General features: G+C 51.0%; 1 protein-coding gene across 5 annotated transcripts in view; it reads left to right on the top strand.

Moving 5' to 3' along the window:
• RRBP1 (ribosome binding protein 1) overlaps positions 1–15,407 on the top strand; it is a 73,623-nt gene extending 58,216 nt beyond the window's left edge. For 4 of the 5 annotated variants that reach the window (XM_082048261.1, XM_082048260.1, XM_082048258.1 and 1 more), the window contains exons 12-23: positions 659–751; positions 1,119–1,211; positions 1,314–1,394; positions 1,487–1,576; positions 2,008–2,100; positions 4,232–4,303; positions 4,456–4,551; positions 5,391–5,474; positions 7,911–7,994; positions 8,454–8,552; positions 9,067–9,210; positions 9,490–15,407. In XM_082048261.1, coding sequence (XP_081904387.1) covers positions 659–751; positions 1,119–1,211; positions 1,314–1,394; positions 1,487–1,576; positions 2,008–2,100; positions 4,232–4,303; positions 4,456–4,551; positions 5,391–5,474; positions 7,911–7,994; positions 8,454–8,552; positions 9,067–9,210; positions 9,490–9,528 — 1,068 coding nt within the window. In that variant the 3' untranslated portion in view covers positions 9,529–15,407. Of the gene's footprint in view, positions 1–658; positions 752–1,118; positions 1,212–1,313; positions 1,395–1,486; positions 1,577–2,007; positions 2,101–4,231; positions 4,304–4,455; positions 4,552–5,390; positions 5,475–6,949; positions 7,043–7,910; positions 7,995–8,453; positions 8,553–9,066; positions 9,211–9,489 lie in introns of all 5 variants that reach the window. The other variant, XM_082048262.1, reaches the window with a different exon arrangement.
• Positions 15,408–15,848: the final 441 nt, after the last annotated feature.

The following is a 15,848-nucleotide window of genomic DNA, read 5'->3' as shown; positions in this document are numbered from 1 at the left end:
CTCCAAAACCCACATCTCTGGGGTTTGAATGACAACCCATCATCACTGGCTGCTGATGGCTCTGTGGTGTGGCCAGAGGCTCTTCCATCCACCCCAGAGTACCGGGGCATTGCCTAGTCTGCCAGGGAGCAGGATTTCCTCTGGCAGGCTGTGCAGCTGGAGCCAATGGGCCACAGAATGCAGTGGGCTGCGTGAGTGGAGATCTGCCCCCTGTCCTCCTGCAAGGTTTAGGACTTGGTAAGCCTGTCCCAGCAGGGTCAAGGCAATCCTTGAGCAGGGATTCCTCACACCTCATTGCTTCTCTTCTCCTTATCCCTCTACTACAGTGTAGTTTCAGTTGTCTGGAGCTGACCTTGCAGCCCTCCACTTGGCCTGTGTCCTCTCCAGGCAGCTCTAGGCATCATGAGGGCTGCTTCTGGAGCTCCTGCCTCCATCCAGCTGTGCTTTGCTCCCCCAAGGCCACCACCTGTGCAATGTGGTGTGTTGAGACACTGAGAGGATGGAGGAGAAAGGGCACATGTTGGTGACCTTTGACGAAAGTGATGGGCTGCTGTCTGTTTTCCTGAGCAGAGGCTTTGAAATCCTCTGCAGTGTCAACAATCAACTTGGTGGCCTTCAGCATGTGTGGCTTATTGCCCTCTGTGTGTGGTCTCGGCAGGACCTTCGCGAGAAGAACTGGAAAACAATGGAAGCATTGACCACGGTGGAAAAGACGTGTGATGAAAAACTGCTTGCTATCACAAAAGCAAAGGTGAGCTCAGTATTTTTCTGTACCAGTGATGCCTCTGTTGTAGGGGAAACGTTCAACCTTACCAAGTCACCTTGCCCTGGGTTGCCTGCCTCCTTTTAGGAGCAGTGCTGACCCAACCTTCCTGCCAGCTTCTCCAAAGTTTGTCTTGATGGCCATGTACCACAGTACAGGTCATGGCTGGGGAAGTGTGAGGATGGGGGAACCAGGAGGAACATTTTGGTGGTTCTCAAAAGCAGCAGTTTTCTCTGTTGGCTGCTTTCCCTGTGCCAGCTCAGCCCTGTAGGCACAGAAAAGCAGGGCCAGCATTGGTAGCCTGGCAAGCAGGCACCCAAGACCTCGATCCTATGCCAGTTTGTCCCTCTCACAGGAAGAACTGGCCCAAGAACTGGATGCAGTCCAGACACAAACCAAGCAGGCGCTGCTTGCTGCCCTCCCCGGCATCACCGTGTCCTCGCACCAGGTGGGCATGGGCTTTCCCAGACCCTTACAGAGCTTCCATCACATGGGAAGGACAGACATCTAAGTGTCCTTTTTCTTCCTTCTGTTTTTTTTTCAAACTCAGGATTACAACACATGGCTACAAGAGTTTAAGGAGAAGACTGCGGACATGCTAAAGCAGCAGACAGTTACAACAAAGCCCCTGGTTAGTGGAGGGGCTGGAAAGTGGAGTGGGGTAGTGCCTGAGAGGGACTCATTTCTTTTTCTCACCTCTCCACGCCTTCCCTCTCTTTTCAGGATTCAGCACTTAAGTTAAAAGAGGCAGAGGAAGCGCAAAGCACTTTACAAGCAGAATGTGAACAGTATCGAACTATCCTTGCAGAGACAGTAAGTTGCAACCCTTTGCTGTGTATTGATCTTCCACTAGAAGTACATCTTGAGAGGTCTTCTGACAGCCCAGGTTGCCCACAGGCTCATGGTGGGCATCCCTCAATATGATGGGGGGCTGCTGTGTGGACGAATGATTTGCCAGTGAGACAGAAGAACAGGAGAAACCTGAATTTCTAGAGCTCTTCTTCAGCCTAATTGTGTTGGAAACCTTCCTGGTGGTGGTGAGATGTGGCACAGCAAGGGCTCTGATGAGCAGGGTAGTTAAGCCAGCCTAGGAACAGGAAGCTTCTAGCTGCACCTGGGGCACCTAATTCTATCACCCATACTTTGGCCCAAATCCTTGGGTATGCCAGGGCTTCCCAGCCCTGACAGTGCTCAGCTTGAGAGGGCTGGAGGAGGTTTGGGCTCAACTGAGGCTTTGTCAACAGGAGGGGATGCTGCGAGACCTACAGAAGAGCGTGGAGGAGGAGGAGCAGGTGTGGAAAGCAAAGCTCATGGTGTCTGAAGAGGAACTCCAAAAGGTGCGTGTTTTGGGGCAAACCTGGGTTTGTCACTTGTGGAACTGGACTTTTAGGAGCAGAGGGGCTGTTGGCTATAAACTGGATGGTGACCTTAACTGTCCTTGCCAACCTTGAACTCCAAAACATGGGGACTTCCTCTTCTCCTGAAATCCACCCCTCCTGTCACCAAACCAGCAGACAAGAAGCCCACCTCACATAGGAGCTAAGACTTTCTTCCTCCTGGATTCCACCTCTCTGCCTGGTGTGTACCCAGACTCTGCCAGTGGAGCTGGAGGAATGCTTGCAACTGTCTGGTTCAGGCCTGGTCACTGGGAAACCATGTCACCACATTGGTAATCCAAGCTCCGATGCTTGCAAGTTCGGCTGAGCCCTCCTGGTGGCCACTAGCTTGTTGGGAGGAGAGCACGTGCAGGGCTCTTAAACTCCTATTTTCAGAAGAACTTGGCTTGCTCTCAAAACCTGGGTTGACCTTGGCATTTGTTGAGCCTTCAGAAAGGAGCTGAGGTCCAAGCCACGTACTGCACATAATTTTGGGTCCAGCTGTCTGTCTGGCTCTGGGTACTGCTCTTCCTAGTTCAAAAGCCAGCTGGCAGCTGCCAGAGAGCTGTTGTTGCCCAGGAGTTGGGGGGGAGCGTGTTTTGTGAGCTCTCATGACTTAGCTGGAGTGTAGGACAACTTGGCCGTCCATGCCTTTTCTGCAAAGCGGACTTCTCTCCTCCCTCTTGAACACAGAACTTAGATGGTCTGGCTGCTCCCCATGCATCACGTGGGGTTTTGGAGTTAACTGGGGCTGCAGGGAGATGGGGGAGCTCTTGTACAAGAGATGTTCTGACTTCTCAGCCTGTCGCTGGTGCTGCTGAGGGCTGGTGTAGGATTGCAGGGTGATGACGTGGCTGCTGGTGAGTGCTGGCAGCAGGGTGTGCGTGATGGGATGAGCGTCTGGTGGCTAGGATAAGTCCAAGAGCAGTCCTGCCTCTCTGTGGAGAAGAGTTGAATTCCTCCTTTCCAAAAACATTCAGCAACTGTGAAGTCCTCTTCAAAAATGAGTCTGGGTTTAAATGCAAACCCTATGCTTTTTTGGATAGGTTGGCTTCTCTTAATAGCAAAGCCTATGACACCTCATTGGAAAATCTACCTTGCTGCTTCCAAACCAAAGGCACTTTCAGTAGGAAACTTTGCACGAAGGTTAGTGCCAGTTTCTCAGGTGTTGAAAGCTGACTGCAGCCAGCTGAAGTCCTGCAGGCAAAAGCTGTTACTGTGCTCCACAATTTATGGCCTGGGCTTGTTGGACTTGTCCTCCCTGGGAGGAGGAGCTCCTGCCTTACAGGCCGTGGAGCTCTAGTTTGGTGTTGGGTCTCTTCTGTGCTTGGGCACAGGATGATGGCAGCCCAGAAGGCAAATTGTATCTTAGGCTGCATCAAAAGGAACATGGCCAGCAGGTCAAGGGAGGTGATTCTGCCCCTCTATCCCTACTGCTCTGGTGAGACCCCACCTGGAGTCCTGTGTCCAGCTCTGGAGCCCTCAGTACAGGAAAGACACAGACCTGTTGGAGAGGGGCCAGAGGAGGCCACAGAAATGATCAGAGGGCTGGAACAGCTCTGCTGTGAGGACAGGCTGAGAGAGCTGGGGTTGTTCAGCCTGGAGAAGGGAAGGCTCCAGGGAGACCTTATTGTGGCCTTTCAGTACTTAAAAAAGGCCTGTAAGAAGGGTGGGGACAGGCTTTTTATTATAGCAGGGCTTGTTGCAATAGTACAAGGAGTAATGGTTTTAAACTAAAGGAGGCAAGATTGAGGCCAGACACGAGGAAGAAATTTTTTACAAGGAGGGTGGTGAAACACTGGCCCAGGTTGCCCAGAGAGGCGGTAGATGCCCCATCCCTGGAAACATTCAAGGCCAGGCTGGGTGGGGCTCTGAGCAACCTGATCTAGTTGAAAATGTCCATGCTCATTGCAGGGGGTTGGACTAGATGAGATTTGAAAGTCTCTTCCAGTCCAAACTGTTCTGTGATTCTATGAATCTGTGATTCTGTGAAGTGGGAGCAAAACACTGTCCAGTTTTTCATTGAATGAAAGATGCTTGGTGTCCATGTGAGATGCTGATCACTGGCTTTCTCTGATCTTTTCTGGATTAGTCACAACTCCAGCTGAAATCCCTTGAAGAGATAGTGGAGAAGTTGAAAGCAGATCTGCAGAGCACAGATCAGGTAATGGTTTTTGGGTGCAGGAGATGGGTGCCTGAGTCAGGACCCATCTGCTGACTGACCCTGGGGAAGGCAGGCTTGGACCATGGGATGTTTGGGATGTGCTGGACCTCAAACCATCAACCCCCCCCTGCTTTCCCCCCTTTTTAATCCAGCTAAAGGAATACACCTCTCTTCTGGAAAGACAACTGGAAAATCACTTAGAGACAGCCAGCTCCGAACGCCAAAACTACACAAAAGAAGTTGAGGCTGTAAGTGTTGCAGCTGTTATGTTCTTAAATGCTTTCTTCTTCTAAGCCTGACTTGCCACCCATCAGGCATTTGGGGAGTGCCAAGGGATCTGCAGCTTTGCAGAGCAGAACAAAACAGATGGAGCTGTTTGCTCCAGCCTGGGTTGTAAATGTCTAATGTCAGGAGATCCATTGGCAGGGTGATGGGATGGGGAGATCTGTATGGAGATGCTATCCACTGCTCCTTGGTGGCCTGTAGGATTTTTGTGGCTCAGGTGAGATGGAGCTGTCTCTCAGCCAACTCTGAGCGTGCATCAGCAGGCAGGTTAGCAAGTGATGCCATCATGGACTCCATGAGGAGATGTTGCACCTCTCCTATGAAGACAGGCTGAGAGAGTTGGGGTTGTTCAGCCTGGAGAAGGCTTATTGTGGCCTTTCAGTACTTAAAAGGGGCCTATGAGAAAGATGGGGACAGGCTTTTTAGCAGGGCCTGTTGTGATTGGACAGGGGGTAATGGTTTTAAACTAAAGGAGGGGAGATTCAGGCTGAACATGAGGAAGAAATTTTTTACAATGAGGGTGGTGAAACACTGGCACAGGTTTCCCAGAGAGGTGGTAGATGCCCCATCCCTGGAGACATTCAAGGCCAGGCTGGACAGGGCTCTGAGCAACCTGATCTGGTTGAAGATGTCCCTGCTCGTTGCAGGGGGTTGGACTAGATGACCTTTGAAGGTCCCTTCCAACCGAAGCTATTCTATGATTCTGTGATTTTGTGATCATCAAAATGCTTTCTTAGGCCAAAGAGCTCCAAACACAAGTTGCATAAATGAACTTTTTTTTCTTTCTGTTCCTCTTCAACAGTTGAGGCAGCTCTTATCACAGTCCCAGGAGCAGCTGGAGGCAGCAAAGATGGAAACACAGAAGCAAAGCAAAGAGCTGGCCCTGGTAAGGGGGGATCCCTGGAGCTGCCCTGCTGGGACCTCACTGCTCTGCCTGGGGCTGATTTGCACATCCAGCTGCAGGGCCAGCATCTTCCCTGGGGCTCGGGGAAGGGAGGAAGGCACAGCCAGTGCATGTGGAAACCCACCCGGTGCTGCTGGGCACTGAACTGATACAGCTTTCAGAGTGGATGTTTGAGACCCAGAAGGAGGTTTTTATTTGCCTGCCTTTCCTCCCATGATGGGGGTGGGAAGGAAGGGAGAGCACCAAGGCTTGTGCCTGCTGGTGTGTAGCAGAGAAGTCCAGCTGCCCCAATGCTGGACGCTAGGGAGTGTCAGGAAGATGTGCCAAGGGAAGTTTAGGTTTGATATTAGTAAAAGGTTCTTCATCCAGAGGATGGTGGAGCTCTAGAACAAGCTCCCCAGGGAAGTAATCATAGTGCCAAGCCTGACAGTATTCATGAAGCAATTGGACAATGCCCTCAGATACATGGTGTGAATTTTGCAGTTGTTTTATGCAGGGACAGGAGTTGGACTCGATCCCTGTAGGTCCCTTGCAACTCAGGACATTGTATGATTCTGTGACTGGTTACCACAGCACTGCCCTGGGGCAGGGGTTTGGCTGCCTTAGAACATCTGTCTGTCCACCTCCAGATGGGAAGTCTGGGGCTGTGCAGCACTGGTGAGGCCGCACCTTGAATCCTGTGTTCAGTTTTGGGCCTCTCAATATAACAAAGACATTGAGGTGCTGGAGAGAGTTCAGAGAAGGGCAACGAAGCTGGTGAGTGGCCTGGAGCACAAGTCTGATGAGGAGCTGCTGAGGGAACTGGGGCTGTTTAGCCCAGAGAGAAGGAGGCTGAGGGGAGACCTCATAGCTGTCTACACCTACCTGAAAGGAGGTTGTAGCATGGAGGGTGTTGGTCTCTTCTCCCAAGTAGCAAGTGATAGGGCAAGAGGAAATGACCTCCAGTTGCAGCAGAGGAGGTTTAGATTGGATATTAGGAGAAAATTCTTCACAGAGAGGGTTGTGAAGCAGTGCAACAGGTACCCCAGGGAAGTAGTGGAATTCACTTTCCCTGAAGGTGTTTAAAAGGTGTTTAGACGACGCTGTTAGGGACATGGCTTAGTCTCAGAGTTAGGTTATGGTTGGACTCAATGATCTTGACGGTCTCTTCCAACGGAAGAGATTTTATGATTCCGATTCTGTGTTAGTACCAGCCCTCTGCAGTGGCTTTTAACCCAGGTTCTGAGTGATCAAACAAGAGCAGAGGAGGCATGAGTGTGTGCTCTGCACCCCCAGGAGCTGCCCAGGTCAGGTACTACCACCCTGCCTCTAGCAGAACCTGAGGTGCTTTTCCAAACATTTCAGCTCATGTGCAAGTGGAAAAGCCAGCAAATGTTATCTGTAGGTCCTTGTGGGCCTTGTAACGGCTGTGGTGCAGGGATGTGTAACTGAGCCAGGCTTGCTGGTCCTCCTTCCAGGTCAGGCAGCAGTCAAGAGTGATGAAGAACTGTGTACAGGATGGAGAAGTGGTGGGGTTACAAGCTGACCCAAGCAAGCCTGTGCCCCTCGAGGTCAGGGTGGTGAGACAGCTGCCTGTGGAGGCGCTGACCCTTAACTGTGTCCCTTGTCCTGCCTCACCATCTCTAACCACATGGCTTTGCTCAGGGCTGTTGCAGCTGTGTTGTCTCCTGTCCTGTGTGTTGGGGGAGGCCAGCCCCCTGTCCCATCAACCATTCATTCTGTTCCTGCTGGCAATGTGTCACCAGCCGGCTCTTGCCAGGCTGTTCCCCTTGGGATCCCTCCATCACGGCATCAGGCTGGCAGGGTTTTCAGAGAGGCACACGGGGGATGCTGGAAGCCATTGGGCCAACATTACCATGCAATAATGCCATGTTGAGTTTGGGGCTTGGGTCTCCTGTTAGGAAGAGGGCACCCTGAAAGAGCTGTACTGGCATCCCTTCCCAACTGGCAGAGATTAGGATTACAGAGACTCTGTAAGTCTTGCTGGTGCCGGGCTAAGGCATTAGGAGTGGCTGTTCCAGGCCAACACCTCTCACTGGTGACCGTGCTGCCACGAGCCAGGCTCTGTCTCTCTCCATTAATCCCATTAAGTGTGGAGCTTTCTCTCGGGTACAGGGACCTGCCAGGCATGTCCTCCACTACAAGGTGACTCTTGTCCCGGGTCCCAGCTGGAGCTGCCTGAGGAGCAGGCAGAAATTGGCAACACAAAGCCAAGCCCCAAGCTGGCCATGGGCATCTTCCCAGCTTTTGTGTGGAGAGGGCATGCTGGTACCTATTGCCCATTGGTGTTCTGGGGAAAGCTTCAGTTTTCCTTTCTTTTTTCTAGCCTAGCTTTCTTTACAATGTCCCCATTAGCTCACCTTTTGGGTATTTTTTTTACATTTTATTTTTCGGTGTTGTCTCCTTTTCTCAACACAGTTGAAAACCCAGCTGGAGCAAAATGAAACGCTGGTGGAGAAGGAGCAAGTGCTGCGGCAAAAGTTGGCACTGGAGCTGGAGGAGGTAGGTGTGGGCAAGGAGGGCACAAGGGTTTGCAAAGCCTTTATGGGTTCTCAGCTGCTAATGAAGCCCAAGAATTAATTTGAAGGATTAATTTGAAGGTTTTTCCCCATCCCAGTCCACACCTCAGACATTGCCACCTTCCCTCACACATCTGAAGAACCTCTTGCAGCAGCTGTGCTGAAGCCACATGGCATTGCTGGCCCCTCGAATTGCAGCTCTCCCAGTCCCTCTGTGGTTTTTGGCCACTCTTCCTGGCTAGAAATGCTGTCTACCTGGTAGAGGCTGGATCAGCAAAAGCAATGCATTGCATTTAGCTTCCAGCTGTCTGATGGTGGCCATATAACCTGAATCTTCACCAGAGGCAGACCCGCTGAAGACCAGAGGCTGTATGGGGCAGGATGCAGGAGATGCCTGCCATCATTAACTCATGTGCTAACTGAGTATGTATTGCGCTTCCAGGCCCAGAGCTCAGCATGCAGTTTGCAAGCAGAGCTGGAAAAGCTGAGACTGGCTGAAAATGCAGCACCTTCAGATGTGGAGGAGATCCAGCATCTCAAGGTGATTGGGCTGCCCCACTCTCTCGTGCTTGGTGTTGAGCAAGACAACAAAAGCCATGTCCAAGCAAGACTATGGGCATGGTTTAATCATTCTTAGGGATGGTGGTCCAAGGTAGATGGTTCCCCTGCAGGTAGCTCCCTGCCTTGGTCTGGCTGTGAGCTCTGATGTGGCTGAAGGACAGCAGGGTGCAAGTCACAGCCCCTTCATCTGTGTTGGCCAAGATATGGGTGTTGCACTGAGCAAATGCTCTCGTAGGCTGGGCACTTAATGTATTGGCAAATTGTTCTGGCTTCTGTAAGGTTGTCTTTGCCCGTGGCATCTCTGTGGAACCAGAGTGAGCTGTAGCTGGTGGGGTGGCCCCTCCAGTGAGGACGGAGCTGGGTGCCCCTCTGGCTTTTGGCCACCAAGGTGGCTTCATGCAGACCTGAGGCAACCAGAGGTGTTTTGGAGGGTGGGAGGTCATCAGATGGCAAAGGGAGGCTCAGGCAGGTGCCTTCTTTTGACTCCCATGTAGGAAAGACTTGAAAAAGAAAAAAAATTAACAAGGGACCTGGGCCAGGCAGCAACCAAACTACAGGAGCTACTGAAGGTTACCCAGGACCAACTGGCCAAAGAGAAAGAAACAGTGAAGAAGTTGAAAGAACAGCTTCAGGAAACGGTACTTGTGGTGGCCACGGCCATCCCTCCCCTTGCTGATGTCAGAGGCTGTGGGGAAGCGCATCGGGTGGTGGTTTAAAATGGGAGGTGGCACTTGCTGCCAGAAACCGTCTCAGTGGTTTTTGGGAAGCCGTGGGACCCAGCAGGATGGCGGTCATGATTCTCCCTGCCTAGAAGGGAAGACCTGGCCCATCTGTAAAATGCTTTGCTGCTTTAGCCAACGTGAGAATAAGATTTGAGACCTCGCTGATTAACCCACCTCTTGGTTTTTCTTCTTCAGGGGGAAGAGGACAGTTTGAAGGAAGGGACTTCAGTTTGACAACTCTGTGACCTAGACCTTACCATTCAACTTACCAAAATGCCTTACACATTCCTAAAAATAAAAATATATGCTGAATTTACTGTAGATAAAGATACAAGCCATTAGTGACCCAAAACTGTTTTGAAACTTAAAAAAACCCAAAAAAACAAAACAAAAAAAAACCCAAAAAACAAAAAACCCCAGCCAGTAAACACTGCAGGTGTACGTTTCTAAGAAAATCTTCATACTGTTTTGTACGACTGTTCATTCCCTGGGGAGGCACTCCGTTCGCATCGGGGCAGGCACCAGGGCTTCAACCCCCTGTCACAACAGAACCCATGAATGTGTGAAAAGGGAAGGCTGTGTTTGTACACCAAACAGTGCAATTATTATTTTTTATATATATATATTTTATATATATATATGTTTTTTTTTTTGAGTGAAAGAGACCCACTATGGAAGGAAACCTCTCTTTGATGGTTGGCTCTTGGCACGTATCATTTTGCATATTTCTGGGTGTCAATGCAATTAAAATGATGTAGTGAAAAGAGCTCACCCTTGCTTTATTTTTCTGGGTACTCCTTTTAAGTCTGCAGGCCAGGCGGGGCTCTGGGGGTGACTGAAGGACCCTGCTTTGGCCAGGAGCGGATCCTTTATTCTCCCAGCTCCTTGCTGTGCTGCAAAAGCATTCCCCTCTGTTTTTTCTCCAATATAAGCAGAGGAAAGAAACTTTTCCTTCCAGCTGCTGGGGTGATCGTGCTGGGTTGCACACTGAGCTGCCCTCATGGGCCAGGCACCAGCAATGTCACACGTGCTGTGGCACCAGGGGACACGTTGGCAGCCCAGGCAGGGTGCTGCAGCAGGACCAGCTCCTCCCCTACGGGGGGGGTCATACTGCGTGTGGGGACAGTGCATGGCGGGGTGAGCCACCCAGTAACCCCAGCCCTGGGGGCCCATCCCCCCCTGCCTGCTTAAGTCTCAGCGCTGCCCTATAATTTTGACCCCACAGGTGCAGCAAGTTGGTGGTGCTCGATTGCTGCTGGGTTTTCCAGCTCTGCTCCTCTGCTCTCCCCTTCTTGTGGCCTTCTTTTATATTTTTCTTTCTCTTTTTTCTTTATAATTTTTTTCCTTTCTCTCTCTTTTTTTTTTAGCTGTTTTTTTAGGAAATGTCGAAGGCCACATGACACCTCAGTGCCTGTCTCCCCACAATAGGGCTGCTGAGCCTGGTGCTGACATCAGCAGGATTTGTGAGAGGGGAAGGAAAAAAGGCCCCTGAAGTGCTGGGTCCCTCTGGGGTGTGCAAAGAGCCAAGGCCAGGAAGGGGGATGAGAGGCAGACCTGCCTCCATTTTGTCCTCAGGGAAGGCAGTGTGTGCTCAACCTCTATGCTAGACACCAGAAAATCCATGCAGGCAGGGTGGATGTGTGTTGTCTCCTTTGCCTGCCTCCCCACTCCCCAGCACTGTGGCTTCAGGGCTGTGATGGAGAAGGGATGTGGAAATCACACTTTGGGGGGGGGTGTGAGGGGAGGAGGGATGTGACTCACCTTTGGCTGGGCAAGAAAAAGGGGTTCCTACTGACTCCTGGCTGAGGCAATGGCAAGCTGAGAGCCACCCCCCACTCCAGACCACCACTCCCCCAAAACCTACCTCTCACCCCTGTCCAAAGACTGGGGCTTGCTGGGGCTTTGCTAGCTGAAGCTGAACAAGAGGCTGCTGCACCCAGATGTCAGGGGGTGCACATCAGTGCTGAGCCTGGCAACTCTCCTTGCAGAAATGGGCTGAGCACCTTGGCAGGGCTGTGCGGAGCCAAGAGGAGGGCCACCACCCTCCCTTGGTTTGGTGGGTAGTTCAGTGACACCCCTCCATTGCTCACTGCCTGCACCGGCCTGGAGTTCGTCGCAGGATGGGAGGTGATAGGGCTCATGCACCAAGCGGGGGGCTGTTTTCCTGTGAGGTGATGGCCCCAGCCCCTTGCATGGCAGCTGAGACCCCACACTCATTACAAACTCTGCTGCTGCCCCCCAACCCCCATGCAGCCCTGCTCTATGAGGGCTGTTGCACGCATATAGGCAGCACACCCTGCAAGTACCCCAGGTTCTGGCAGGTCCATCTCCCCACAAGGGAGGGACAAACTTGGTCAACAGACCTTTGCCTGCAGCAATGAGTAGTCTTCAGTTGCTCTTCCAGCACATGGGAAGAACCTCATGACCCAAGGACTGCTGGTGACCTCAATGCTGTCAGCATCGCCTCTCACTGTGGGGCAGTATGCCTTACCTGTTACCTTTCGGCTTTTAAAAGTTCCCCAAAAGCAATGGAATGCCTGAAGTTTACCAGGATTGCAATAAAACCCAACCCATAGGCTGGAGTGAGCCGTTGAGTGTATCAGGGTGGCTGTCACCCCTAGAGAGCCATGGATCGGAAGGGCCCCAGAGCAGCAGGCGAACTGAAGTGATGCAATCCTTTGGGTTTTCAGTTTCTTTGCTTTTGCAACAATGATTTCCTTTATTGTAAGCATTTGTGCAAAACGGAGCAGACACCCAGGTGTTCACACATGAAAAGTAACAAAGACCTCCCCCCAAAAAACAACACAAGGAGGGCAGCTGGTGTATGCTGAGTATGCTACAGGGCAGGTGGGCTCTGATGAGGCTCCAAAAGCCACATAAGAGCACTTTTGATGACCCCCATCATGCCAGAACATGGTGTCCTTCCAGGACACATCACCAAGCCTTCTTGTTTTAGGAAGAGCGAGCTGATTTGTTAAGCAAAGCTGGAAAAAAAGCCTATCTATTTGGGGAACATCTCTTTGGTAGAAGGTGAAGGACATCCCGAGGAGCTAGGAGAAACCCAAGCCTTGCCTACCAGTGCTCAGGGCTGGGGACTGGCCAGCCCCTGCTTTCCCAGAAGCTCGTGGGATTTCACAACATGCCCACCCATTGGGTTGCATAGGTTTGCCAAGCGTTATCTCCTTTCCTGCAGACAAGCCATGCTGCCGGCTTGTTACCCGTCAATCTGTGACGCAGGGCAGATCCAATCGGCAGCTGGGCACCAGGCTGCTGCAGGTGGGTACTTTACTGATAAATATCAAGCTATCATCCAGCTCAGGTGATTTTTGGATGGGAATGCTGGATCCTTCTGCTGATTTCAGCCATGGCTGGAGTTACCTTTCCGGCTGGGTATTTGGGCTTATGAAGCCATAGCTTAGAAACTCAAGTTCACCTTTGTTGGAGCTGCTAAATTACATTTACACCATCTGCTGCTCAAGCTCAGGCCTGAATTACCAGCTTCCTCCTCCCATGCCCTTCGTCTTCTGAGTGTAATGGACAAAAATGGCTTTTGGGAAACCCTTGCCTGCAGGTAGACTTGAAAAGGTTTCTAGCAGCTCTGCTCTTGCTGCAGCCATGTGGCACTATTTGGGCTGCAGTCCTGCTGAGCTTGTGTGGCTCTGAGCTGTGCCCATCACCCCAACGCCTTCAACTTTTCTTCCTCCTGTAGTCCTGTTAGAAAGTAATTTCTCTCCTCATCAACTGGCCAAGCTATAGGAAGCATTCTTCATGTTGTCTCTTCCTGCTTGCCTTGCCTTTTCAGAAGGTCTGGGTGATTTTAGAGAAACCTTAACTGAAAGGATTTGAAACAGTCACAAGAGGAAACACCTTCACATGATTTTTTATCCCCTCCAACCACAGATCAAACAACCTTGAGAGGTGGTGAAGTTTGACCCACTAACCATGACATGGAGAAGCCTGAAGCATTATAGTTCTGAAGGTTAAGAGTTACTGCCAGTGCTGGAGAGCAGTACTCTGCCAGAGAGGCCAGTATAGTACCTTGCAACTTGCTGTGAGGGTCCTAAAAGCAGCCAAAGGCTCTTTGATCAGCTTAAGCTGTGGGACCAAACCTAGCTAAGGCCCAAAGTGCCACCTAAGACCTCCCTTCCCCCAAACTGTGAGACTAACACACTTCAGTATCCAAGTCCCGGATTGGCTCATGTCCGAGGCTGGACATGAGCCAGCAATGTGCAATTGCAGCCCAGAAGGCCAATTGTATCTTGGGCTGCATCAAAAGGAGCATGGCCAGCAGGTCGAGGAAGGTGATTCTGCCCCTCTGCTCTGCTCTGGTGAGACCCCACCTGGAGTCCTGCATCCAGCTCTGGAGCCCTCAGTACAGGAAAGACATGGACCTGCTGGAGAGGGACCAGAGGAGGCCACAAAATGATCAGAGGGCAGGAACAGCTCTGCTGTGAGGACAGGCTGGGAGAGTTGGGGTTGTTCAGCCTGGAGAAGGCTCAAGGGAGACCTTATTGTGGCCTTTCAGTACTTAAAAGGAGCCTGTAAGAAAGATGGGGACAGACTTTATATAGCAGGGCCTGTTGCAATAGTACAGGCAGTAATGGTTTTAAACTAAAGGAGGGGAGATTCAGGCTAGACACTAATAAGCTGTTTTTTACAATGAGGATGGTGAAACAGTGGCCCAGGTTGCCCAGAGAGGTGGTAGATGCCCCATCCCTGGAGACATTCAAGGCCAGGCTGGACAGGGCTCTGAGCAACCTGATCTGTTGGACCTTTGAAGGTCTCTTCCGTCCCAAACTATCCTGTGATTCTAGGATTATATAATCCATTGTGGGAAGCACCCTCCTAGCTTTCAGGTCTGTCATCCTTTCACCTTTGCAGTATCTCCTGCTCCATGTTCTAACCAAAGGAAATCTGAGGCAGAAGTCCACCATGGTGTCACCCAGGTGGATATGGCTTCAAAGATGCCTGCAGTCCAGAGGCACTAGTTATCAGCTGGATCTTGGCTGGGAGTTCCCTTTGTTTGTCAAACAGCACCACTCCCGCTCTGTCACTCTGGTTTCCTTATCTCCACCTGGACTTTGGACAGAGACCAGTACTGCAGACACCAAGGCAAGGAGCTCTTTATGAGGATGATTACACACTTGGGTGAGCTCAGAGCTGACTGAAAGAAAGGCTAAAAGCACCAACAAGAAACGAGACTGGTTTGCCTTTCTCAAAAATCAGAAAGCTTCACTCTTGTGAATCTCTTTGAATCCGAAAACCTTGTGCTCCCAACCCTGTAACATGCATGGGTGCCAAGTTAGAGCATGCAGTCAATGCCTGCCTTGAATTAAAGGTTTTAACCATGCAGCATGGCCAGAGAAAGCACATGCTGAGTTAGGTAATGGACCATTACTTCCCTGGCCCCACAGATAAACCAGCAAGCGGCTCTGCCAAGGAACCGCAGGGACAGTGCAGCACTCTGTCCCTGCACATCTGGCAAGAGTCTCAGAGGAAGGAGCAGCCTGGGACTGCCTTGGCTTCATGGGGCTGGCCAGAGAAAGCTCCCTCAGTTCTTACAGGGAAAACAGCTAACACACACTGGGTTGCTCCTGCTCAGACTGCAAACATGAGATGCTTTTTCCCAAGAAGCTTCGCAATCCATGGAAATTCGGGCCTGAATCTTCAAAGGCAGAGCCCAGGTGCAGGGGGCTGGCATCATCCCACTGTGAGAGGGGTGCGGGGCTGAGGAGGGCAGCACACTTGGCAGGCAGAGAAACCTGCTTTCTGCCCAACTCCCTCCATCAGCACTTCCAGCCTGTTTCTCCCCTCTCTTTCTCCCCCATGAGCAGCACAGAGGGAAGAGCAGCTGTGGAAGACCTATCAGCTCCCTGAGCACCCAGCTTGCACAGGACACCGGCGTTCTCAGCCAGCAGCACCAGCCCTGCGGCAGGACAGCTGATCCGGAGGCTGGAGAGGAATCAGTCACTGACCCAGGGGAGGGAAACCCCATTTATTTAGGCTATTGAAATTTGGCACGCACAGAACATATCACAGTAACGCACTGGAGGCTAAGGGTTTTTTTCTTTTTTTTTTTTTTTTTCTTTTTTCTCTACAGACATACAGGAAAACTCTATGCAACTCCCATGTACACGTTACACAAAGGAAACAGCTTTAATCAACCACTGGTGAAACATGGAAGCTTTTAAGATCTCTGTAGCTGGCACAGGAATGTTCTCTAACCCCCATAACAAAAGGCATTTCAGGTCAAACTTTCTAGTAGGTGATATTTCCATGCATTTCTACAGAATTGAAGAAGCTAACAGACAAAAAGCCCAGATCAAGCCATATTAGTCAGGCTGATTGGTTCTACTAAGTTAAATCAATAGTAACTATGGACAAATGGACCAAGTGACCAAAGACTGGGGCTGAGAATACCACTTTTTTTAAGATGTGGTTCCTTCTCATTGTACTACCCATAATTGGAGAGCTCTAATACAAGAATCTTCATTTGTAAAAGCCTCAGAAGCACCTGATCCGCTAGTAAGTTCGTGTTAGAGAAACTAAGGTAG

Source organism: Streptopelia decaocto, assembly GCF_964273445.1.
Source record: "Streptopelia decaocto genome assembly, chromosome: 3".
Lineage (NCBI taxonomy): Eukaryota > Metazoa > Chordata > Aves > Columbiformes > Columbidae > Streptopelia > Streptopelia decaocto.
The sequence above is the reverse complement of the archived record's forward strand: the minus strand, read 5'-3'. Positions and strand labels throughout refer to the sequence as shown.